This window comes from Zerene cesonia, unplaced genomic scaffold (genome assembly GCF_012273895.1).
Source record: "Zerene cesonia ecotype Mississippi unplaced genomic scaffold, Zerene_cesonia_1.1 Zces_u006, whole genome shotgun sequence".
NCBI classification, from domain to species: Eukaryota; Metazoa; Arthropoda; class Insecta; order Lepidoptera; family Pieridae; genus Zerene; species Zerene cesonia.
Genome location: NW_024045136.1, coordinates 1247606 through 1272977, shown reverse-complemented (window position 1 = coordinate 1272977; position 25372 = coordinate 1247606). Strand labels below are relative to the sequence as shown.

At 35.9% G+C, this 25372-nt stretch overlaps 1 protein-coding gene across 1 annotated transcript in view; it reads left to right on the top strand.

Moving 5' to 3' along the window:
• LOC119838890 (rho-associated protein kinase 2-like) overlaps positions 1-23741 on the top strand; it is a 26122-nt gene extending 2381 nt beyond the window's left edge. The window contains exons 2-16 of the mRNA XM_038365034.1: positions 3-376; positions 7771-7922; positions 10532-10666; positions 11148-11290; positions 12371-12532; positions 13675-13911; positions 14786-14995; positions 16583-16760; positions 17255-17419; positions 17897-18022; positions 18304-18406; positions 21662-21793; positions 22375-22506; positions 22666-22769; positions 23551-23741. Of these exons, the coding sequence (XP_038220962.1) occupies positions 3-376; positions 7771-7922; positions 10532-10666; positions 11148-11290; positions 12371-12532; positions 13675-13911; positions 14786-14995; positions 16583-16760; positions 17255-17419; positions 17897-18022; positions 18304-18406; positions 21662-21793; positions 22375-22506; positions 22666-22769; positions 23551-23741 (2544 nt within the window). The remainder of the gene's footprint in view (positions 1-2; positions 377-7770; positions 7923-10531; positions 10667-11147; positions 11291-12370; positions 12533-13674; positions 13912-14785; positions 14996-16582; positions 16761-17254; positions 17420-17896; positions 18023-18303; positions 18407-21661; positions 21794-22374; positions 22507-22665; positions 22770-23550) is intronic.
• Positions 23742-25372: the final 1631 nt, after the last annotated feature.

Sequence of the window (25372 nt, the reverse complement as noted above, 5' to 3'; positions counted from 1 at the left end):
AGCATATCGTCTTCGACGATGGCGAACAGCAGACTGACGAAGAAGCGGATTCCTCATTCGAATCCCTTACTTCTGAGGAAAATGAATACCTGGAGGATGTCCCTGAGGATGAAGGCTACGGAAATGATAATAAAACAGTTATCAGTATAAACAGTCAACCTTTGATCAGGATAGACTGTGTCAGCGATCTAAAGCGTATAACAAGTGACAATAGTGACAGTGGTTTCTTGGAGTGTGATAAGGAGTCTGGTGATGAGACTAGTGATGTGAAAAGTATAATAGAGAGTGAGAGTGAGGAGGAAATAATTGAGGATATGCAAGAGGACGAGCTAGAAGAGGACAGCGATATGATTGTCGTAGAACCAGAGCCAGACACGTAAGTTTTCAATGATCTGTTTTTTTTTACAATTAACGTGCTTTTTCATTGTCAATTTGTTTTTAATATTATTATTATTTATTTTATTCTTTATTGCCCTTAATAAAACTACAAAAAAAACTTAATAAAGTTACATTATAAACAAATGGCGGTCTTATCGCTGTATAGCGATTTCTTCCAAACAACTAGATGTTTATATGATGTGTGTATTTATGTTATCATATCCTATACGAATCAGTACCAAAATCATGTTTGTGTGTTTCGAATCCTACTAATATTATAAAAGTTTGTGTGAAAGGATTTGTGTGTCTTTGTTACTCATGCACGCAAAAAATACTGAACCGATTACAATGAAATTTAGTACATGGACAGCTGGACAACTGGAATAACATGTAGGCAACTTTTTATCCCGATATTGCTACGGGATACGGACTTACGCGGGTGAAACCGCGTGGCGCAGCTACTATCCGAATAATTTCAGGAATTTTTCAGTCGCTACAAACTGTCCAAATATGCTATAAAGAGCATCAAACGAATTCCAATGAGTTTTTGTTATGCCAATGAAAAGATAACATATACGTATACATATAAATTTATTGTTATTGATATAGATTTTTAATTGCGAACATAATTTTGTTTTATTAATTCCCGAACGAAACATCATTTGACATAGCGATGTTCAACTTTTTCAAAAGAAAGTTTTTATTTGTTGTTAGGACTGTGAATTGTTTAATATAATTTAATCAGTACCTGGATAACCGAGCTTTGCCCGGTATTTTTTATTTATTTATTTATTTTTTGGAAATTATATTTAAGTACGTATTACATACTAATAAAAAGATAAAATATGAATAATATTTTTCGATCTTACCGACGATCTTACGACGATCGATCTTACGACTTAAAAAAGTAAGTTCAAGTCGATAAAACACGAATAAAAGACGAATATGACATTTTCGAAAAAAGATTCCTAGCTAGATCGATTAATCGCCCCCAAAACTCCCTATATATTAAATTTCATGAAAATCGTTGGAGCCGATTCCGAGATTCCAATTATATATATATATATATACAAAAATTGCTCGTTTAAAGATATAAGAATTAAAGATATAAGATTCATATAAAATATCATCCGTCAAAAAAGCAGTGGTGGCTCAGAGGTGAGAACCTCGGACTTCAAACAGTAGGATAGGATTTCCTTAACAGTATTTTATCTAAAGCTGATTATGATTTTAGTTTCATTCAACAGTCCTCCAAAAAAATGGAGAAGGGTCCCAATTCTCATAAATTTTTCCGTGTTTATTACGTCATATCATAAAATAAATTCAACTGGAGACCGATTTAATTATTCTTCTACCATTTAAAGAGATCCCCGATCGGATCTTCCGTTCCGTGGAGTTCTATTAAAATATGATCTAGTTCTATTCTATTAAAATATGAGCGATTAGTTTTTATTATTATGACTGAGTGAGCAAGGGCCCATGTGGGTCACCTGATGTAATTGGTGTCACCACCGCCCATATACACCTGCATTACTGTAGTTGGTCTAACCCCTTGTAAACTTGGCTAGTAATAGAAACCAGGCGAACAAATATTTTTGTAACGTTTAGGAGTTAAATTAGGTTAGTGTTTTCTTGTGTTTGATTCTATGCGAGTATTATATACTAGCGGTCCGCTCCGGCTTCGCTCGTGGTACATATATAGCCTATAGCCTTTTTCAATAAATAGGCTATCTAACACTGAAATAATTTTTCAAATCGGACCAGTAGTTCCCGAGATGAGTGCGTTCAAACAAACAAACTCTCCAGCTTTTCAATATTAAGTATAGAATGAGATATTAAAGACTTTTTAATGGACTTTCAACGATCGTCGTTCGGGAGACAGTCTCCCCAACACCACGCTCGCTGTAAAGTGTTCGAAACGTCGGAATAATAGTATAATGAATAAATCGCGTTTAAAATCCGTAAAAAATTTGTTGAATTTATAAATTAGGTGATCTAGACGTCTAAAAATTGTATGCACTAAAGCTCTAAGGGCTTAGGAAGTTAGATAGATCGTCAGATCGTATCATATTTAAGTTTAAATATTTACGTTATTTATTTATTGCGTTACGTTGACCTATATTAGCGAAATTTCTTTGGCAAAAGATATTGTTTAGACACGCCTGTGAGTTTTACAGAGACGAGATGAAATCCATACAGTAAGGCATTTTAAGTCTAGTTAAAGGTGATTGAGTAAGAGGTATAAGGTATGGAATTGCCCGCAAGCGTTAAATTCGAAGTTATTATGCACTAGCGGTTCGCCCCGGCTTCGCCCGTGGTATATATATATATATATAGCCTATAGCCTTCCTTAATAAATGGGCTATCTAACACTGAAAGAATTTTACAATTCGAACTAGTAGCTCCTGAGATTAGTGCGTTCAAACAAACAAACTCTTCAACTTTATAATATTAGTAACGATATAAACCTTCCACTTGAATCACTCTATGCATCAAAAGGAAACCCATCAATTTGCGTTGTGTAGTTTTAAAAATACATACATATATACAGATAGATGTGGGAAGCGACTTTGCTTTATACTATGTAGTGATTAACCGCGGGCACCACCCGGTTTGTTCCGGCATATAGTCTACTAGCTAAGCCCCGCGGTTTCACCCGCGTGAGTCTGTATCCCGTAGGAATATCGGAATAAAAAGTTTGTAAGTGTGAACGGATGCATGTGTGCATGGCTGTTTGTTGCTCTTTCACGCAACAACTACTGAACCGATTACAATGAAATTTGTTACTAAGACAGTTAAAAAACTGGAAAAATATATAGGCAACTTTTTATCCCGATACTCCTGCGGAATACGGACTTACGCGGGTGAAACCGCGGGGCGCAGCTAGTGTTCTATATGTATTGTAAGAACAAAAGTGTGTGTTTGTTTGTTTTTTATTAAACTATAATTATATTATACTAGCTGAGCCGGCAAGCACTGTTCCGATCGTCAAACCTATCCGACATCAAAATTTCATCAGAATCGGTCCAGCCGTTTCGGAGGAGTAAACTAACATTGATTCACGAGAATTTTCTTAGAAATCAAAAACTTTTTAACGGATTTTAAACGCGATTTATTCATTATATTACGTCACGTATGGTCACGGGGAGAGTAAGACAGTCTCCCCGTGACCATATATATGTATATATAGAGATTCTGATTAGAGAATTCTATACAATAATTTCACCCCTGCGGGTTCTCCCGCGCTTCCAAATGTGTGTACATAGACAGTCAAAGGTTTTTCAGTACAGTTCTCGTTCGCGTACGAGATAAAAGCTATCTATGTCCTTTCTCGTGTAACAACAAACTATCTTTTAAGCGAATTTCATCCAAATTGGTTTAAGCATGTGGAACAGACAAACAGACAAAATTCCTTTATAATATTAGTAGATTATGTTATTAGATCTTAAAATCAAAATGCATATATTCTGGCTCCTGACACAGTTCTGTACTAGTTCAGGAGCCTAAGGATTCATATACATGCAGATGTAACGTTTTTATCCAAATAAAATTTTTTATTCTTATTATATTATTACTAGCTACGCCCCGCGGTTTCTCCCGCGTCAGTCCGTATCCCGTAGGAATGTCGGAATATAAAAGTTGCCTATATGTTATTCCAGTTATCCAGCTGTCTACGTACCAAATTTCATTGCAATTGGTTCAGTAGTTTTTATGTGAAAGAGTAACAAACATCCATACATCCATACTTACAAACTTTCGCATTTATAATATTAATAGGATTTATTATATAGTACGAAAGAGTATTTATATGCATCCTCATAAAGATCCTGTTGTCGATTTTTCTTAACGACCGTCCGTTGACGTCAGGCGTAGTTCATGGGTTGTTTTTAGATTTATTAATAATGTGTTCAAGTCGGAATTTTAAAAATGATTACGGTACTCAAACTCAAACTCAAACATTTATACCATTAGACTTGTTCTAGAAGGACTTTTCAATCGTCATAATTGCATTTAATTGGTAAATGTTATACCATGGGTAGACTAATGATGCTATGTAAATCGAACTTTAACGCATCTAAATAAGGTTGAATTTTTGATGTATATTCAGTATGTTCCCCAATAGACTTTATCTTATGTTATATCTTAAAATGAGCAATTTTTGTATATATATATATATATATAATTGGAATCTCGGAATCGGCTCCAACGATTTTCATGAAATTTAGTATATAGGGGTTTTGCTTCGTAGATAGCTGGACAACTGAAATAACACATAGGCACTTTTTATACCGATATTCCTACGGGATACGGACTTACGCGGTTTCAACCGCGGGTCACAGCTAGTATTACTTTAAGTTAGAGTTCCTTAGAATTATTTTAGTGATAATTGTCGATGTTAGAAAAGAATCACATAATACGTGAATAATTATTTACAGTCCAACCATATTTTCCGATGAAAAAACAGTCCATTTTTTAGATTGCTTCTCGGATTTGAACATAAAATGTCTTTAAAATTCAGTGGCAAGCGTCAGCAATTACAGTAACAAAAGTCGCGGCCTCGCAACACTAAGGATTTCATACAAATAAATTACAAAACAAAATTAATCACTCATACAATTTATGATTAATTTGATATATTAATGTAACAATTTTCGGGCGCCATTTTATTGACCAACTAGCTTCTCGCCCGCGGCTTCGCCCGCGTGGTATTCGGTTATATCGCAATCATCTTCCTATTTCAACTCCTTATATAAATATAATTTATGGCTGTGAATTACATTGACATTTGTTACTCGCGTTTTTTAAAATATGCAAAATTAAATGTACATATTTTTTTTTTGTACACATATTTTTTTCCGTAAGAACCTTCTCCTAATAATAACAAATACAACAAAAAAAGAATTAGTGAAATCGGTCCAGCCATTCACGCGTGATGCCGTGACCAAGGAAAACGGGTTTCATTTTTATATGTATAGATTTTTTATTACCACAATTTTGATGACTGCAACGATATGTCATAATCAAAATCCGCTCAGCGGTGTGGGCTGAAGGGCGTGCTAAAAAATAGACATACATAGAAACCACATACGCACAGATCATTACCCTCCTTCGGTCAGCCGGGTAAAGTGAAAACATTTATAATCATCATTATCATCATCAGCCCATGTATGTTCCCACTGCTGGGACACAGGCCTCCCATGAGGGTTAAGGCCATAATCCACCACGCTGGCCAAGTGCGGGTTGGCAGATGTCACATGTCGTCGAACTTTTGCTTCATGGACATGCCGGTTTCCTCACGATGTTTTCTTTCACAGTTTTAAGCAGTGGTGAAGTTATTCACATGTGCAGATAAATTGAAAAATCAATTTATTTCCTGCACGCTCCGCCCGGGCTCGAACCCCGACTTATCGATTTTGAAGTCCGAGGTTCTCACCATTGAGCCACCACTGATTTTCAACATTAATAATTTATAATAATTTATAGTTATTCAATTTATTGTTTACAATATTGCCAGCGATGTTGTTTTCTCCTATCCTGAAAACATTTTCGGTACTAAGAAATGTTTTCATCGAACAGAAATCGTAATGTAAATAGCTGGTGTTTACATTATACACTTAGTAATGGAAATGAGCCAATACTCTTGTAATATATCAAAAAAATCATTCAAGGAAACTTGCAAGGACTTTGAAGGCGAGCCAATCTAAATAACGCGTGGGCGTCGAGCACTCTTGGGCTCGCATTGGTCTAGCTCGGGGAAGGTACCACATCCTCATAGAAGACCGGCGTGAAATAGTAGCATGCTATTGGGTTTATTTCGGTGAGCTGGGGAGCTGGAGACCGGTATTCCCTTACCGTTCCCAATCCTTTCCTTTAGACCCTCCAAAAATCTAGTAAAGTTGCTATATAGCTATATAGCCCCTGCTAATTTTTATGGTCGGTGCCGGTGGTGATGATATGCCACTCTGGAGACTCTGCTCCATTCTAACTATAACATAAGAAAAAGAAATATACTTACCCCGTTCTATCACCAGCTGGAACCCGCGGAGCTAGTGCTGGATTAATAATAGTATCATAAAATGGATGCAACCAGTAAGAAATTATGTCATACAAAAAAAAATCCGAAAAATCAAATACATAACCTCCATTTATGAACTCATTTGAAAATGTTTCGTTTTATTTTTTTTATTGCTTCCAAGCACAGGAACCGTAGGTTCTACGAACGTTATTCCCTAAGTCAATTAAGCAGTATTTTATTGATAGCTAAGACCGCATTTTCCTAGCCCATAAACTTCTTACTAATATCATAAATGCGAAAGTTTGTTAGGATGTGTGTGCGTTTGTTTCTATTTCACGCAAAAACTACTGAACCGATTGCAATGAAATTTGGTACGTAGACAGCTGCACAACTGAAATAACATATAGGCAACTTATTATCCCGATATTCCTACGGGGTACGTACTTACGCGGGTGAAACCGCGGGGCGCATCTAGTATTATAAATACGAAAGTTTGTAAGGATGTGTGTGTGTTTGTTTCTCTTTCACGCAAAAACTACTGAACCGATTGCAATGAAATTTAGTGCGTAGACAGCTGGACAACTACAATAACATATAGGCAACTTATTATCTCGATATTCCTACGGGGTACGTACTTACGCGGGTGAAACCGCGGGGCGCAGCTAGTTCACTAATAAAATATTCAATCTACGACTCGTTTCTTTACAATATTTATTGGTTCAATCCGAATGTCTATCAATAGTAAGCAATTGAAGATGCAGGATTTCTTTAAGAGCAACATCTGTTTACATTCTGTTTTGTATATACGTCAGTCTAGATGTATTTTAATGCCTAAAGTCTGGATAATATTTTACATTAACTAGCTGGAGTTGGGGTGTAAATTCTTCCCACTGTAATGAGGTTGTTAATAGATTTATATAGTATAAACGTAGAGAAATAAGTTTAAGTGGATAAAATGTTTTGGAATATGAACGACTCTGTCCGCCCGGCTTCGCCCGTGGTACGAATATAGCCTATGTTACTGTATGAAGTTGCAGCTTTCTAATGGTAAATAAATTGATATCGGTCCAATGGTTTTTGCGTGCAAACGTTACATACATACAAAAATACATAATATTAGTGTAGATGTAATATTTCGTGCGATTCAATTTGCATCTTTTGACGTATTTGTGATATTCGTATCCATATGAGCCGTAGTTTTAATTTATTGAAGACTAGCTGCGCCCCGCGGGTTCACCGCGTAAGCCGCTTTTTATACCGATATTCCTACGGGATACGGACTTACGCGGGTGAAACCACGGGGCACAGCTAGTCTTATATATTTGAGGCTAATCAGGCGAAATACCAGCTAACTAATCATCTTTATTCTATTCCAGGAAAACCCTAGTAAACCAAGAGACCAAATTCCAGGCACAAGTGGCGGCGCTAACCGAACTAGCGGACAACAGATGCGATGAGATACAAAGAGCTAGAGATGTCATCGCCTCCTTCAGAAAGGAGATCGATGCTAAGGACCAGGAGATTGAACGTGAGTTCTCTATTTCTATGCTCTTACAAAATCTTCGTCTATTATGTTCTTTTTATGTCATAGCGGGCAACTAAGTTGGTGGTTTGCCTGATGGTAAACGACCACCTCCGCCCATGAACATTCGCAGAGGCTCAGACCTCTGAGACTGCGCTGCCCGCTTTTAAGGGATAAGGGATAAGGAAAGGATTGATGACTGGAAAGAAGGAATGGACTGGGAAGGGCGTGGAGAAGAAAATAGGCCTCCGGCTCCCCCACTCACTGTACGAAACATAATAGCAAGCTATTATTTCACGCCGGTTTTCTGTGGGGGTGTGGTACTTCCCCGGTGCGAGCTGGCCCAATTCGTGCCGAAGCGTGCTCGACTCCCACAATGGTGTAGCGAGAGCAATGGTTTTTACCTCTTATGCAAGATATTGCACCATTTTTTGACTGACTTCAAAATGAGCCAGGTTCTCAATTCGAATGTATTTTCTTTGTTTGTTACCAAAGAAATTTCGAGTTTGATTTTCTATTTGAAATATGGCACTTCCGTGTGGTTTCATGTGATTTTAGTCCTGGTACCGCGTAGTTCTTGAAATTTCCTCGTACAGGCGAACAGCTACTCAGGTAATCTTTTTTTAAAGATTTGTCAATAGCCACAGTTGACCTTATCTCTTTTTCTCTTCTTCTCTTCTCAATTAAGCCAATAATTATAGCTTTTATCTATCAGTAATATGGTTCTCTGCTGAAAGAAAGAAATTATAACATTAAATATATTAATTTTAGATTTTTTTGTGTGTCATGTGAGACAATTGTATAATTGGTATTATTGTGAAAGTTGTAATCTATAATTGACAAATACATGAGATAAGATGATATAATGTAATGTTACAGACATTACATACATTTAAATGTGGTTGTTGTTGGTGTTCCATAAAATTAAACGAATAAATAAAAATGTTCACAAACAGTTTAATTTTTAACAATTCAACTGTTCTCAATTTAACTGCGTTTCTGGATTTTTTGATAAATAATTTTTTTTTTATATATAATTTTTTTTATATATTTAAAATAAGGCTTTTCAAAATAACAAAACTTCCTTATCCCTAAATAGGGAAGTTTTGTTATCTTACAATTTACAGTTTTACCTCCCTCCCGGGGAAGTCAGTGACCATATTTGTAGACAAGAAATAAAATCTCAGCAAGTGGTGGCGTGTGATATGTCCGTATTACTAATACATGAATTGTTATTGTCTACGCGCTATGTATTCGAAGGTCTCATTTATTTTGAAGACAAGGAAACGTGATGTTGGCGGGAATCCAATAAGTTCAGTGTAAATGCACTTTCTTTGTGTGTTGATTCACGGGTTCGTTGTTCAGGAAATAATAAAATTCTCGAATTCGATCATTGAGATACGCTTGAAAAAAATGAGGGTATTTTAAGAATGTTTTCTGAGAGGCGTTGGTTTGTGAATACAGAGTTGTTTATTTTGGAATATGTGTTTCTCGCTTTGCGGTTAATGTGGTAAAATTGTGTTTAGTAAATTTCAAACTGAATTTCTCAACAACGAAGGAGGTTTATCAATTTTTTGAAGTGAAACTTCTTTAGAATCGTTGTGATTTCAAACCTGATGCAACGGAAAAAACGACAGGTAAGAGACACAAATACAAAAATGTGTAGAATGAAGCTGGCAAAGAATGAGACAGAAATATACATACTACGATTTACTGAAGTTTCACTTCTATCGTGTGTGAATCGCACACACACCTTTTTTATTTTATACTGATACTCGATACCGATAGTCGTGGGTTTCAACCGATACATTTTTGGTTTGTTTAGGTGTGGTTTAGGTGAGGTTCGTTATATTTTAAAACAAATAAAACATACACACAGTAAAAAAAGCCCCGTGACGCCATCATTCCATCGTCTCGCAAACGGATTCTTGTGGACGTTTGGATAAAGTGAATTCTCGTCAAAATTAAATAGGCTCTTTGTATGTGGGAGTTGAGCATGCTTTGGCACGAATTGGGGCTACTCGCACCAGGGAAGTTCCACACCCCACAGAAGATCGGCAAAATAGTGGCATGGCATAGTCAGAGGCCCATATCCTTTTCCTTACCCTTCCCAGTCTTTCGTTTATTACTCTCGTAAATCCCTTCTTAATGACTTTTCAATTTAAAGTCAACAATCCGCGACCTTCATCATCAGCCCATATATGTTCCCACTGCTGGGACACTAGCCTCCTATTAAGGTTCAGGCCATAATCCAACACGCTGGCCAAGTGCGGGTTGTCAGATGTCACATGTCGTCGAACTTTTGATTCTTGGACATGCCGGTTTCCTCACGATATTTTCCTTCACCGTTTTAAGCAGTGATATTATCCACATGTGGAGATAAATTGAAAAATCAATTTATTTCCTGCACGCTCGCCCGGTCTCGAACCCCGACTTATCGATCTTGAAGTCCGAGGTTCTCACCACTGAGCCACCACTGCCTACTGAGCCACCACTGCCTGCTCCATTGCCGACAATGATATAAAAAACGTCCAATAAACATCTGCTTTGTCTACATCTTCCCAATACACCAATTGTAAACAATATTTTTTAATAACAATAACAATTTATTCCAGAACTAAAGAGTGATCTTGCAGCAGCTTACAAAGAGTCGGAACTCATTCGTCAAAGAAGCAGGTCTTTGGAAGAAGAGCTATCGGCAGCTAGAAGTTGTTCCGCCGATCTAGCCGACCAGTTAAATAGGCGGAATGGTATTTATTCCTTCTCCTTAAATTCCTACTAATATTATTATGTTATCTGTGCTAATATTCTCTTATTGTTTTTCTAATAAACTAAGCTTTTCGCAATATAAAAAAAGGCCCCCCTTAGACACATAAAACATGATAAAGCATTTCAATGCTATAAAACTAAAAATTAAATTAAACAAAGGCCGCGTTCCATCGATACAATATTGTAATCATTGAAATAATGTTTCGTATTGGTTGTGATGGTTCTAAATCATCTCAATAGATGGCGTGGGGTGCCCCTTAGGCACATGAAACCGAAAGAGTAGAAGATATTCGATTACTGTGGCAGGATCACAGGTGGCCGAGAGGCTAGGCGTTGCTACGGCTTGGCAAAAAACGCGGGTTCGAATCCCGCCTCGTGATCAACTTTTTTCTATTCTTTCAAAATTTCTCAATAATTTACATCCCTATGCAATTAATGCTAATTATTCAAAATTTCTGTTAGACGAAGCTATAAGACAATTAAGGGCAGAGTTAGAAGACGCGCATACAAAATATGCAGAATTAGAGTCCAAAGTTCAAGTGTTAGAGCGAGACAAGCAGAGGTTAGAGCAAGAGAAACTGATACAGGAACAGAAGGCGCAAGAGGTGAGATCTTTTATTGTATTATGTGCCTTCCGCTGTTCTGTTTAAAGCATATAATGCTGTGCCATGCAACTTAGAAAGACGTTAATTCCCTTTATTTAATTTATTAAAATACCGTTATTCATATCAATATCGTTTTTTTTTCATTTGATGGAATCTTACATTTATTAAAGAACAAAAGCAGAACTTCGTACATTTCCTTTCCTAGCAGGTTGCCTGGCAGAGATTGCTGTTAAACAATAAGACCGCCTTTTGTACAAACGATGCCTTTTTTCTGTTTATTGTATTTTTGTTGATTTTTTCTAAGTTTGTGCAATTAAGAAATATTAATAAATAAATAAATCTATACAAGACTAAGTCTCTATCCCGTAAGAATATTGGGATTAAAGTTGCTTATGTCCTATTCCAGTTGCCCATCTATCTACGTACAAAATTTTATTTGTTTGTTTGTTTGAACGCACTAATCTCTGGAACTACTGATCCGATTTGAAAATATCTTCCATTGTTAGATAGCCCATTTATTTAGGAAGGTTTTAGGCTACATGTATCACGGGCGAAGCCCGGGGAACACAGCTAATAAATCTATATTAGCTTATACCATGTTTCACCCAGATATTCCCAAGTATTGCTTATCACGCGGGAACAGCCCACGAAGTTGGCAATATAACAAATAACTGCGCTGTGACTTGATTCTTCTTTTGTAAATAGAAATATCTATTTAAAATATACAGTTATTTATAAATCGACACATATTTGTGTTGTCTTGTATTTAATTTGGATTCTTTGAAAAAAATTAATGCATAACCTTTAAGGGATTATGTCACACTTCAATTGCGCGATTCAGGAATTATATTCAACTACCTGCGTCCTGCGGTTTCACATGCGTAAGTCTGTATTTCGTAGGAATATCGGGATGAAAAGTTGCCTATGTGTTATTCCACTTGTCCAGCTGTATACGTACCAAATATTCATTCATTCATTCTACACATTTTTGTATTTGTGTCTCTTACCCGTCGTTTTTTCCGTTGCATCAGCTTTGAAATCACAACGATTCTAAAGAAGTTTCACTTCAACAATTTTCAGGCGTTATCAGCGGCCGAAGCGAATATCTCAAAATGGCGGACGGCTCACGAAGCGGCGCGGTCTCAGGCCGCTGCGAGGGCGGAGAGGATATTAGCCGACTGCGAGTGGAAGATGAGGGAGTTGGAGAAGAGGGCGAGGGACGCGGAGAAGGAGAAGAAAGAGGTATGAGATATGGTGGGGATAACGCTTTTTTTATGTCATAGCGGGCAACTGAGCTGGTGGTTTGCCTGATGGTAAACGATCACCTCCACCCATGAACATTCGCAGAGGCTCAGTCCTCTGAGAATGCGCTGCCCGCTTTTAAGGGATAAGGGATAAGGAAAGGATTGATGACTGGAAAGAAGGTATGGGAAGGGCGAGGAGAAGGAAATAGGCCTCCAGCTCCCCCACTCACCGTACGAAACACAATAGCAAGCTATTATTTCACGCCGGTTCTCTGTGGGGGTGTGGTACTTCCCCGGTGCGAGCTGGCCCAATTCGTGCCGAAGCGTGCTCGACTCCCACAATTAATTCTTCCTAGCTATAATCATATATAGGCTATAAGCACTTAGGTTTTGCGAAAGATTAAGTTTGTTTCAATGTCGGAACAACACCGGGAGGCTAAAAATTGTAGTAAAATAATTAATTAATCATCGAAATATTTGTAATTTCCAAACGTGTGCACTATCTATTCTAATATTATAACGCTGAAGAGTTTGTTTGTTTGTTTGAACGCGCTAACTTCAGGAACTACTGGTCCGAATTGAAAAATTCTTTCAGTGTTAGATAGCCTATTTATTGAGGAAGGCTATAGGCTATATTCGTGGTATATATAGGTTATATGTACCACTAGGTATAGGGGCGGACCGCTAGGTATAGATAAACTTTTTAAAATAAAAGTTGGCATAAAATATTTTTGAAGAAAAAAAAAGAAGTAGGCACAAAACTATACATATTATATAGCCTTATATAAAAAATCCAGTAATATATGTTCCCAATGAACTCTTCACCAACTCAACCGGTTTTTATGAAATTTGTCATTTAATGTGTAATTTGGTCAAACTTAAGATATAGGATAGTTTTTATTCCGATTAATTATTATCCAGTAATTTATAATCTTAATATTTTTAATTACTCAGCCACAGCAACGCGTGGCCGAATGCTAGTAGCCTTATAAATCATTTGTTCAATTGGGCAAAAATTCCTCTTTATTCTAATGCTTATATTTTCGAATTATTGTTCGATGTTACAACAAAAAATTGTACAGCTTCTCTTACATTTAGTATGTAGTGATCCTTCTTTATTACTCTTTCTCACAATTGCAGTTATCAGAAACCGTAGACCAGTTAAAATCCGCCCCACCCTCCCCCTCGCACATGGCTGAACTCCAACAACTGAGAGGGTTGGCGTCAGAACAGCAACGTTCGGTGCAATCTCTCACGCTGCAGCTGCAGAGGGTCGAGACGAGGGAGGAGACCCTGAAGCTGGAGGTCCACCGGCTGAAGGATCTGCTGGAAAGGGAGGGGAGGCTGGTGAAGGAGAAGGAGGAACAGCACGCGCTGGTAGGTATTTCTTGGTGAGGAAGGTCGATGTTAAATTGAGAGGTTCCAACTTCCATATAGCTGGGTAGTTAATGTATTAGTTAGTAGTTAATTGATAGTAGTAGTTTATTAGTATTGAGGTGGTAGTGGTAGTAATTTTGGAATAACAAATGAAGCTATTCTGATAAAAGTGTTTAAAATAGTAAGATACGATTTTTTCAATAACATTCTACCATACCAAATGAAAATATCCTATCTTATCCTACTATCCTACTAATCCTACTAATATTATAAATGCGAAAGTTTATAAGGATGTGTGTGTGTTCGTTGCTCTTTCACGCAAAAACTACTGAACCGATTGCAATGAAATTTCATACGTAGACAGCTGGACAACTGGAATAACATAGAGGTAACTTTTTGTCCCGACATTCTTACGGGATATGGACTTACGCGGGTGAAACCGCGAGGCGCAGTTAATAATTTCTCTTACTTTTTTATGTAAGAGTGGGCAGCTGACCTTGTGGTTCGCCTGATAGTAAGCGATCACCATCGCACATAAGCATTCTCAAAGTAGGTGCTGTGTAAACGCGTTGCCCGGTTTTAAGAGGTAAGAGATATGGAAAGATTTGTCGAATGGAACAAAGGAAAGGACTAGAAAGGTTAGGGAACAGGATACGGACATCCTATTTCCACTCATCGAAGTAACGATAGTAGCATTCGCGTGCTACTATTTCACGCCGACTAAGATACTTTTGACCTTTCCCGTTGCGAGCTGGCCGTGCCGAAGCGTGCTTAACTCCCACAATAAAATTTACCCATGTCACACCTTCGACAAGAAAATGTATTCACCAATTAAAAACTCCTATACATGTCTTCTCGCACTCTTCTCCACCAGGCCATAGACCGCCTCCACCAACAACACTCACAACACATAGAGTCCATCAAAACCGAGCACGCCGAAGCGCTTGCTAGCGCGGCCAGCGCGAGGTCGGCACTAGAGCGGGCGCACGCTGAGAAGACGAGGACGGCGCTGTCGAACCTGCGGGCTGAGGCTGAGAAGGACGCAAGGAACGCTGAGAGGAAGCTGAGAGAAGTCACCACGAGGGTGAGTTCGAATGTTTTTTTTTTTTTTTTTTTTTTTATGTCACCGTCGGCAATGGAGCTGGTGGGTCGCCTGATGGTAAGCGCTACCACCGCCCGTGGACATTTGGAGAGGCGTAAGGTCAACTGCAGACCTTTCGCCTCTACAAATGGATTGCCGACTTTAATTGGGAAGGGATGAGGAAAGGATTGATGAAAGGAATAAAGGAAAGGACTGGGAAGGGTAAGGAAAAGGATATAGGCCTCCGGCTCCCCCACTCACCGTACGAAACACAATAGCAAGCTATTATTTCACGCCGGTTTTCTGTGGGGGTGTGGTACTTCCCCGGTGCGAGCTGGCCCAATTCGTGCCGAAGCGTGCTCGACTCCCACAATAATGTATACCAATAATACTATTGGAGTGCCTGTTTCACTACATAGTATAAAACAAAGTCGCTTTCTCTATCCCAATGTCCCAATGTATGCTTAAATCTTTAAAAGTACGCAATGGATTTTGATAGGGTTTTTTTTAATAGAGAGATTGATTCAAGAGGAAGGTTCATGTTCATGTATAATAACATCTATTAAACTTTTCCAAATTAAAGCGTGCGAAGCCGCGGGCAAAAGCTAGTGTAATATAAAAATAACCGCTCTTTATTAAATACTTCTGAATGTATACACGGTACGTGTACCAAGAAACACAATTTATATTTATTTTTCTCTGTCTGCTTGTTCCGGCTACTGAAACGGCTCGACCGATTTTGAGGGGACTTTCACTGCAAGATAAGTTCATGTGTTCATGAATAATTTAGGTCTATCTTAATTTCAAAATTCCATTAAGAACATTAGTATTCAGGTAAAAAAATTATTTACGTGGATGAAATGTTGTTACGTAGTAATAAGTAAATATATTGACTTACTTTTATCTTTAATTTTTATTTTTTTTATAGCATTGAAATGCTTTTATAAATCCCTCACGGGATCACGGCTAGGCGTTGCTACGGTTAGGCAAGAAACGCGGGTTCGAATCCCGCCCCGTGATCGAATTTTTTCTATTCTTTCAAAAAATTTCTTATTTACTTTTACCTGTTCTGTATTCCTTTGTGGTATGGGACGTATGTATTAACCATCCGTTACACTGACTTTCCTCATAAACAAGATGCCTGAAGACGCCTTTTTGGGGGTATTTAATGTAGATCGATCTCCAGGGCATTTCTCCCCCTGTTATACCGCGATTATTCTGGAATATTCCACAAATGCTTAAATTTGGAGTAGTTTAATAGATGTTTTCATACATATTATAAACCTTCCTCTTCAATCATCTATTGAAAAAACCATTAAAATCATTGTGTATTATTAAAGATTTAAGCATACATAGGGACTATATGGAAAAAAAACGGTGAACGAAAACATCGTGAAGAAACTAGAATTAAAATTTCGGCGACATTTGACATCTGCCAACCCGGACTTGGCCAGCGTGGTGGATTATGGCCTGCATCTTCATAGGAGGCCTGTGTTCCAGCTGTGGGAACATACATGGGCTGATGATGATCATGATGATATGAGAATAAACGTCTTAAATCATTAACCACATCAATATTGTCCATTCCAGTTTGAGAATCTAAAAGAAGTGCTAGCAGCGAAGGAAGCCCAGTTCGAGCACGCCATCGCCGAAGCGCACAGCAAAGCGGACTGGGACATCCTGCAATTAAGGCATTTATTGGACAAAGCTGACATCACCTATGCGAATAATGTCGAAGCACTGAATGAGAGATTCGAAAAGGAAAAAGGTGTGTTAACTTCCTCTCTTTCTTTCTTTCTTAAACTATTTCTTATAATTTTTATAATATAGTATGGGACTATGTGTCCATTTCTTTTGGACACCATACAGCCTCAACCGCTGGATGGATTTTGATATACGAGTTGTCGTTGTAGAAATTTCAGAAAGTTATCCGAATTATAGTAGTGCCATAGACTTTATTAGTTATCAAAATGGCACTCAAAAACTAAAATAGAGGCGAATTTTTGATTTTTTCCACCCTCAAGATATATCAAATGGAAGATTGTAAAAAGACCACAACATGTATTAAAATCTCATGTCATATCACCCTTGTATAACTAACCCTAACCTAACCCTTAAAACCTCTTACATTTCCTTTCCTACCAGGTTGCCTGGAAGAGATTGCTGTCTAGCAATAAGGCCGCCTTTTGTACGAAATATCATTTTGTATAAGGTTTACTTTCTGTTATGTGCAATAAACTATTATAAATAAAAACATTTCAGAGAGATTAATAGAAGAATGGTCGACGAAACTTCGCCTAGTCGAAGATCAAGCCGCATCAGATGCTGACGAGGCTAGAAAACTATTGGACACTACAAAAGCTAAGCTTATCGCTGAGAAGAATGATTTAATAAATAAACTCAAAGAACAGCATCGGCAGGAAATGGGTAAATATTCCATTATCATTACACGCTTTTATTGCCTTCAGTGTTATCTCCTATCTCCTTTTCGACTCTCCTTTTATCAGCTTTACTGTATGTTAGTATGTAACTCCTTTTGACTCGATTTTGACCCACTATAAATAGACTGATTTAGAAAATATACGTGAAAATACAATAATTTCCTGAGTTTATCTTATTTTGCTGTCCACTTTTTGGTCTAAGGGATAAAGAAAGGATTGACCACTGATAGGATGGAATGGTCTGGGTGGTGAGGTTAGAGTTTGGGGGTGCAAGCTGGCCCGATTCGTGCCGAATAGTGTCCCAATTTCCACATAAATTTACTTATGCCTTAAAAGCGGGCAACGCATATGCAGAGGCACTATCTCTTCATGCATGCATGAGCGATGCTGATGGAGTACCATCAGGCGAACCATCAGCTATTACATAAAAGATCCATTTGCAAATAATATTTAATATTCGCAGATGACCAATGGGAACAGTTTATGATAGACAAAGAGAACTGTCTGGAACGAATGAAGTCCGAGTGTCGGCAAGAAGGAGACGAAGAGAGAGTGCGAAGGGAGAAGGACTTGTTAGAAGAGATTGCAGGTATTTTATTAAGTATAAAAATACATACGTTCCATTTTCAGCTTCAATAAAGGAGGAGGTTCCTCTGTATTTTTATTTTGTGTTCCTAACTGGGTGAACCGATTTTGATGATTCTTTTCTTATTTGAAAGCACGCCTCTGCCTTCCGTAACTTCCATATAAATCAATAGTATGAAAATATATTTTACCCTTTGAGCATAGGAATCTTAAAGAAAATTATATGCATACAGCCTTATATATTTTTTTAGCCTTATGTATACTTTTTTATAATACAAATTACAGCATTGAAATCTCAAGTTCAGTCGAAAACAGTTGAATTTGAAGATTTGGCGGCAAAAGCGGCGGCTTGCGGCCGCACACTCGCTGTCACTGAGCAGGAATTGAGGTATTACATCATTTTTAATCTGTATTGTAGACCCATTGCATGTAATGTCACTTTTTTTTTAAAGACCGATTGCGTTAGAATTATTATTTTTGTATGCTCTATAGTTATAGATTTAAAATTAAAAGGCGTTCGAATTTAGATCCGTCATAATTGCGAGAGTGACGTTGCGTATGTCAAAATAAAAAAAAAATAAAAAGCTAGTATGTAATTTTGGCGCCAAACAAATCTTTTATTATATAAAGCCTATTCATTGGGTTTCAATTATGTAATTATGGTTTCTAAAATTGGTGATCGAATGAAAATTAAGTTAAAAATTTTAACGCATTCGGGATTTTTGTTTATCAATTATAATTGATATTTTTAAATTAATTAAATAATATATTTACTAACCAATTTTATTTTTAACGTACGTTTGATGTGAGACATCTAAGGCTATATTAACAATATTAAAATAACGTAACATTTTCCATAATTGTTAACACACATCCAAATAAAATTGGTAGCGAAATTAGTCCTTTTTTTATCACGATTTTCAACTAATTACGATTTTTATTAAATATATTGCCTTTTGGACGAATTTGGCTACCACAGACTGTAAATAATATTTAACAACATTAAAAAAATGTAGTTAATAATTTAACAATGAAATATATCACTATTCAGATATCAGACTAATTTACATTATTCATGAATATTCATTGATTACTTTAATTTATTTATTTATTCATTTCTTTTTTTCATTTTACGTCCAAAAGGCAGTATAGTTTATTTTCTATATAAAATTTACGCATATTTTATTTTTATCTATAGTGTAAGTCAACCATTTCAGATTTGAATCTGATATTTTTTTTTATTTAATGCGTATACCCACTTTAAAAATTTCAAGACTTTTTCAACTTTGACCTTTCATCAGAAATGAAATCTGGTATTAATTAAAAATAAAGAAAAAGAATTTAAAATGACGAAACAAAAGTTATCAATATTTGCCGAATTTTGTAAAACAAAAATGATGATAGTAATTTAAATAACATTTTGAACAGTCTCGGCTGGGTTGGAGCTCTGCTGTCAGCTTGCCTGACGTGTGTCATCACCGGATCGTTCCGTCTCGCTCTAGTCACCTTTCTCGTTCTATTAGCTTTCTTTTTTTACACGCGAATGAGAGCAGCGAAGGTTTAATACCATAGAAAAAATGTATACTTTTTGTAAGAAACGTCTGACCAAAGAGTTCGAGTTATTTTAAGGTTTTATAACCAAAGAAATTTATTTTCGAATTTATGTTTAAATTGGCTTTAGTAGCCTTCTACGACTGTTTAAAATAGAGAGTTATGTAGAGAACAATTGTTTTTGAAATAAATTGAATTTTTTATCAAAGTTAATATGATGATAAGTTAAGAATGTGAAGTAAATAATATTTGTACCTATTTTTAAATAAAAGGAAAAGTTTGTAAGGAAAATATTAGCTTCACGTATATACTTAATATATTACATTGTTCTCAAAGTTTTATGTATTTAACGGTATGTTAACTAGTTATTTTTTGATATTGCAATTGTGTGTAATTTAAGTTATTAAAACTGACTGCCATTTGGACTGAGTGAAAAAATTTTATATTTTAAGTCACTTACTCATAACAACATTATTATAATTAAGTATATGATTTCACGACTTAGTTATTTTTCAATATATTTTTTATTATTTTAGGAGCGTTAAGTTACCGTTAAAAATTATTTGATATGTAACTTTTAGAAATAATTATTAATGAGCTACGACAAGTAGTATTCTCAGATCTATCAAAACAGATAAGAAATTAAGACGAAAATAGGTTACACTAAATAACTTTTAAAGCTGTTTAAAAATTATGGGTAGATTCTGTAATTTTTAAAATTGAAATTTCAGCTAGATACGGTGGTTGGTTTGTTTTGTAGTCTCCGAAACGAAATAGACTTCTTGCGTAATTTCTTACCTATTTGTAAATTGATTTTATGTATACCTTTTATTCACATATGTGAATGAATCATAATAATATACCAATTATCATATAACCTAAATAATCCCTTCTCAATTTATGAAAGTGAAAGCTTTGCGCCAAATTTAAGACACTTGACATGAAGAGAGCTATTTACTTACTTTATTGTGTCATCTGTTGAAACTGACATTTAAAATGTCAATTGGACGTAGTTATTATCTGTTCTCGCTTGCTTATAATCCTGATTAATGTTAATACAATAATCTCAACCTGACACTATCATTTCTTTGAAATTCAATTTAATACTGAAGCAGTTATCAGTAAAAAAGCGCATTTTGACAACCACAACAATCTGTCACCAGACGTACTATGCACACACCGCAGATAACTATATACTAGTCAAATACAATGTATGGATGTTTGTCACTCTTTCACGCAAAAGCTTTTGTTGGGATATATATGAAATTTGGTACAGAGATAGATTAGAGTCTGGGCTAACTAATAGGCTACATTTAAGCCAATTACCAGGCGAAACCGTAGGTTCCACTTTGTATAATATAATAATAATAATAATAAAAATATTTATTGATAACAAAGCCACACAGAAACAGAAAATGTTAAAAAAAAACAATAAACATAGTAAAGAATTTAAGAGTAGAAAATATTACACATTAAAACTTACAACCTAAAAAATAACACAAGTACTGTGCGGCAACGTCTGTTATCAAAAGGGACCTCTCAGTATAAAGCTGCATTGACTTTTGAGTCACCTAGCAGCACATCAATGAAGAACGTAATGTCTGTTACTATTTTATTTTGCACTGAGTCGTGAAATCGTTTAATTTTGCGCTACAACATATTGTAACAACATCATTGTCATGAAAACTCATATATTTATAATTATTTTTTAAGAAACATACTCACGTCTCTAGTCTTTGATAGCTTTATTGCAATTTCATTAACTATGTACAAGCTATAAGCTTCAAAATGTTTAAAAAATTTAGTTTAATGTTTATTAAAATAAATTTTAATCGTGTGACATTTGTTTCATTATTATCTTCAAAATTTTAATTCTCATATGTACAACTTTAAAAACAGAATGCAAGGTTTAATAAAAAATACATATATACATAAAGAATACGTTGTTTTTTAATTTCGACTACCACAGACCACAATTAAATCTAAAGTCTGTGGAGCTGTCAAAATTTCCCGCCACATTGCATCAATACAATCAGGCAAAGGCCACACCTATATACAGCCACTATAAACTAACTGTCCCTTACTAACATAGAGAGGCATTAGAGCGAGAGAAAGACTTACGTCAGAAGAGAAGCGACGACGCCGTGAAGATTAAAGAAGCTGAAAACGGTTCGAGGGACCAAATTGAGCATTTGACGAGGAAATGCGCATGTTTGAGAAAACTGTAAGTACCTTATTCTATCTTATTTATTCAGTAATTAATAAGCTATTTTAGATAAATTGTATACTAATTAATGAATTAAATTTGATATGTTATCTTCATTGGAGTATGAAGTCCAATGTCGTAGCCTATTCTATAGACTATTGAAAATTCAAATGAAAGTTTATGCTTGTTCAACATGGGGGAAACCCCATTTGCCCCATACGGCAGTTTATACATTTGTTTCACTGATAGTGTTTTTTCACGGACAATAGAGTGATCAGCCATGTCCTGCCAGAGATTTCAATTTCTTAGTCTCCAACGGCAATCGAACCCATTACCCCTCAGTTTTACTAGTATAATTTACATTATCAGTGGTATCGACAAGTATTTAATTATAAAAAAAGACCAAAATTACCATATTTGTTAACGTGCCAAAAAAACATATAACCCTCCTTCACGGTCGCAGTCGGGTATAAAGAATAATCCCTCATGAATAATATTACCTTTAAACCTATAACCTTTTTTTAGTATTCATAGAATCGAAAAATGCCTGTTCTTTATTCAAAATTCTTACATTACATTTTTATTAATATTGTTTCTAGTTTCGACGACATGCGCGCTCGGCTCGCGGCCCGCGAGCGCGCAGCGGAGGCTGAGTCAAAAGCGAAAGATAAAGAGTTGCACCATTTGAGGACTGAAGTTGCTAGACTTACGAAGATTCTCGTTGAACAGAGGTTTGTCTATGGTTTTTGAAAGTTTTTCATATTATTGAGCAAATGAAGAGAAAAAAAAGAAATTTTAATATGACTTATACTCAAAAAATAATTAGTTGTGAATTATTAAAAGATTAAATATGAATTAATATACCAATTGATAATTTTTCTAAATTACAGCTCTCCAAAATTAGGTATGCGAACTCGGGCAGACGGTTGCGAAACCTCAATGAAAGCTGAGAACGATAAAGAACAAGAAACGCAAGCGGCGCCGCGGAGAAAGGGTACTTAGTTCTGTAATTACACACAGCACACGAACAGATGTAGGTTTGTATTTGACATTGACAGGTCTGCGAGTGACGGTTTTGTTATCTGTGTCCATTTTCGACTTTCGAACTAACGTTCATCCGTTTTGTATCTGTCGAAGATAATGGCGCGAATATTGCGTCGTTGCACGAACCGCAATATGGCGGGCTTTGTTGAACGTTTAAAATCTTTGAGTACAAGATTCAATTTGTTAATGCTAATTGGCTGTCTATCATCATCATATTCATACGTAGAATAATTATTTTTTCTATTCAAAATTCATGTTTTGTTGATGCCAACATGCATTACACATACAATGCTATCATTCAATCAAAATTGCATTGGTCATCGCTTTGTTTATTATCTATGATTATTAAATAATATTTTTTTTAATTAACGGCAAAGCAAAACTTGCAAATTTATTATGTTTTTTTTTTAATTTATATATTTCAATTTTATCATTATTTTGCTCATAATCACAGAGTAAATGCTTGTTACTCTGTAACTCATAATGATCAGAAAATATTGTGTTTATTTTGTATATCCCGACTATAAACAGTTTTAATGTAGCCAAGTTTTAAAAGGATTGATTTAAGAAAATTGCCATTTATTCAATCCAATTATAATATAAAATTATTTTAATATATATTTAAAAGCAAACTGTTTTCTTTCAACTCACTTTCACAAGCAAATCCTCAAATAAACCCAAAGCCATAAGACATTCATACTAACTCACAATAATTAACATTTTTCACAAAGGTGGGGTGCTAAAAACTCCGGAGCTAACTCGCAAGCGGCCAACATTGCCCGAATTAGAACCTCTCCCGCCAGAATTACGTCCAACTGTCAACGATGAACAAAATGGCCGCCGGCGCGCGAAAAGCGTCGACCTACCAGCCGTACAAGTCCCTGTCAGAATAAAGCAACTGGAGGAACGGAATAAAGATTAAATAATAATAGATCTCTTTTTTATACTAGCAATACTTAATACTCTTTGTCATTCAGCAGTGATATATCGAAGAAGAAAGGGTATTCAAGTGTTTGTTTCCTCAATAATTATGTATTGTTATGTGATTTCGATGTTTTAAAAGAATACCTGTGTTGTGTAATTGATATTCAGAGTTATAACAAATGAATACAATCAGTCAATCAGTCCCTTCTGTACAGCAGTCCTCAAAACTATTGGCTGAGCTGAAGTAGGCATGACTGTCATTTAGATAATGATGGTAGTCCTTATTACTATGGGATAGTGACTATTTTACTTTCCACGTATCGGTTCGCGCCTAATTCAGTCCGGCCTGAAAAATTGGAGAGTATAGCACATAGATTCTGTCAATCTTTCTATTCGATTCTATTTCCATTTTGAAATAATGATATTAAAATAATTCCGGAAACTTTTAGGTACATATTCTGACATTTTTTATTTTTTAAATTCTGTGCTCTTAATTAATTATCTGACTGACTAAAACCAATATCGTATTATGTATAGGTAAAAGATAATTATCATGGCACTAATAACCAAAGATATTTAAAGAAGATTCTTTTATTCTTTCTGGATATTCTTTTATTTGACGATATCATAATGTTATTTGTAAGAACACGCAGTGTCGTATTTCAAAATACACATATTAGAACAAATATATAGATTGAATTTTACAAACCTGCCTGATTTAATTTTAAGATAAAGTTGTATTTACTCATTCACTTGTAAATATTGATTTTGTAATAAAACATTAAAAACGACAATATATTGTTTAATTGCATTGGGCGTGTCCTGTTATGGCAAGACATTTTTATAAATAAATAAATAAATAAAAAATTTCGAGTTTTGGAATTTGCTCTATAATGGTATTGTATGTGGTAGTCAGCACGCATCGGCACGAATTGGGCCAGCTCGCGCTGGGGAAGTACCACACCCCTAAAGGAGACCGTCGTGTAATAGCATATTGCTGTGTTTCTTTGGGTGAGTGGGGAGCCGGAGGCCCATATCCTTTTCCTTACCCTCCACAGTCCTATCTTGTATTTCTTAATGTACTAAACAAGGGATTAATAAAGGATTGACGAGAATTTTCAATTTGAAGTCGGCAATCCATTTGTAGAGGCCTAAGGTCTGCAATCAAGCTTACGCCTCTCTAAATGTTCATAGCGGGGTAGTGCTTACCATCAGCCGACCCACCGGCTCCATTGCCGATGATGACATAAATGAATTTTATATTGTTAATCAGTATAACGACAGATAATACTATACGGTATAACCACAGAACACCATATAGTTACTACGTAGTATAAATTACTGCTATGAGGGGTTTTCTAATTATGCGAATGCTTTTCTTTCTTTCCGTTTTTAAAGAAGAACGCATGAACGCATTATTGATGACAGGAATAAAGGAAATACAGTTCCCAACTAGTTCGGTAGTCAGTGGGTGGTAAAAGAGATGTACTTAATTTTATGCCAATAAATATGTCTTTATTTTAGTGTATATTTTATTTTTCATAAACAGCTTTATATCTATTTTTAGAAACTTAAATCACCATACCACCGCCACAGATAATATTACGATGAACGATTTGACATCTGTCA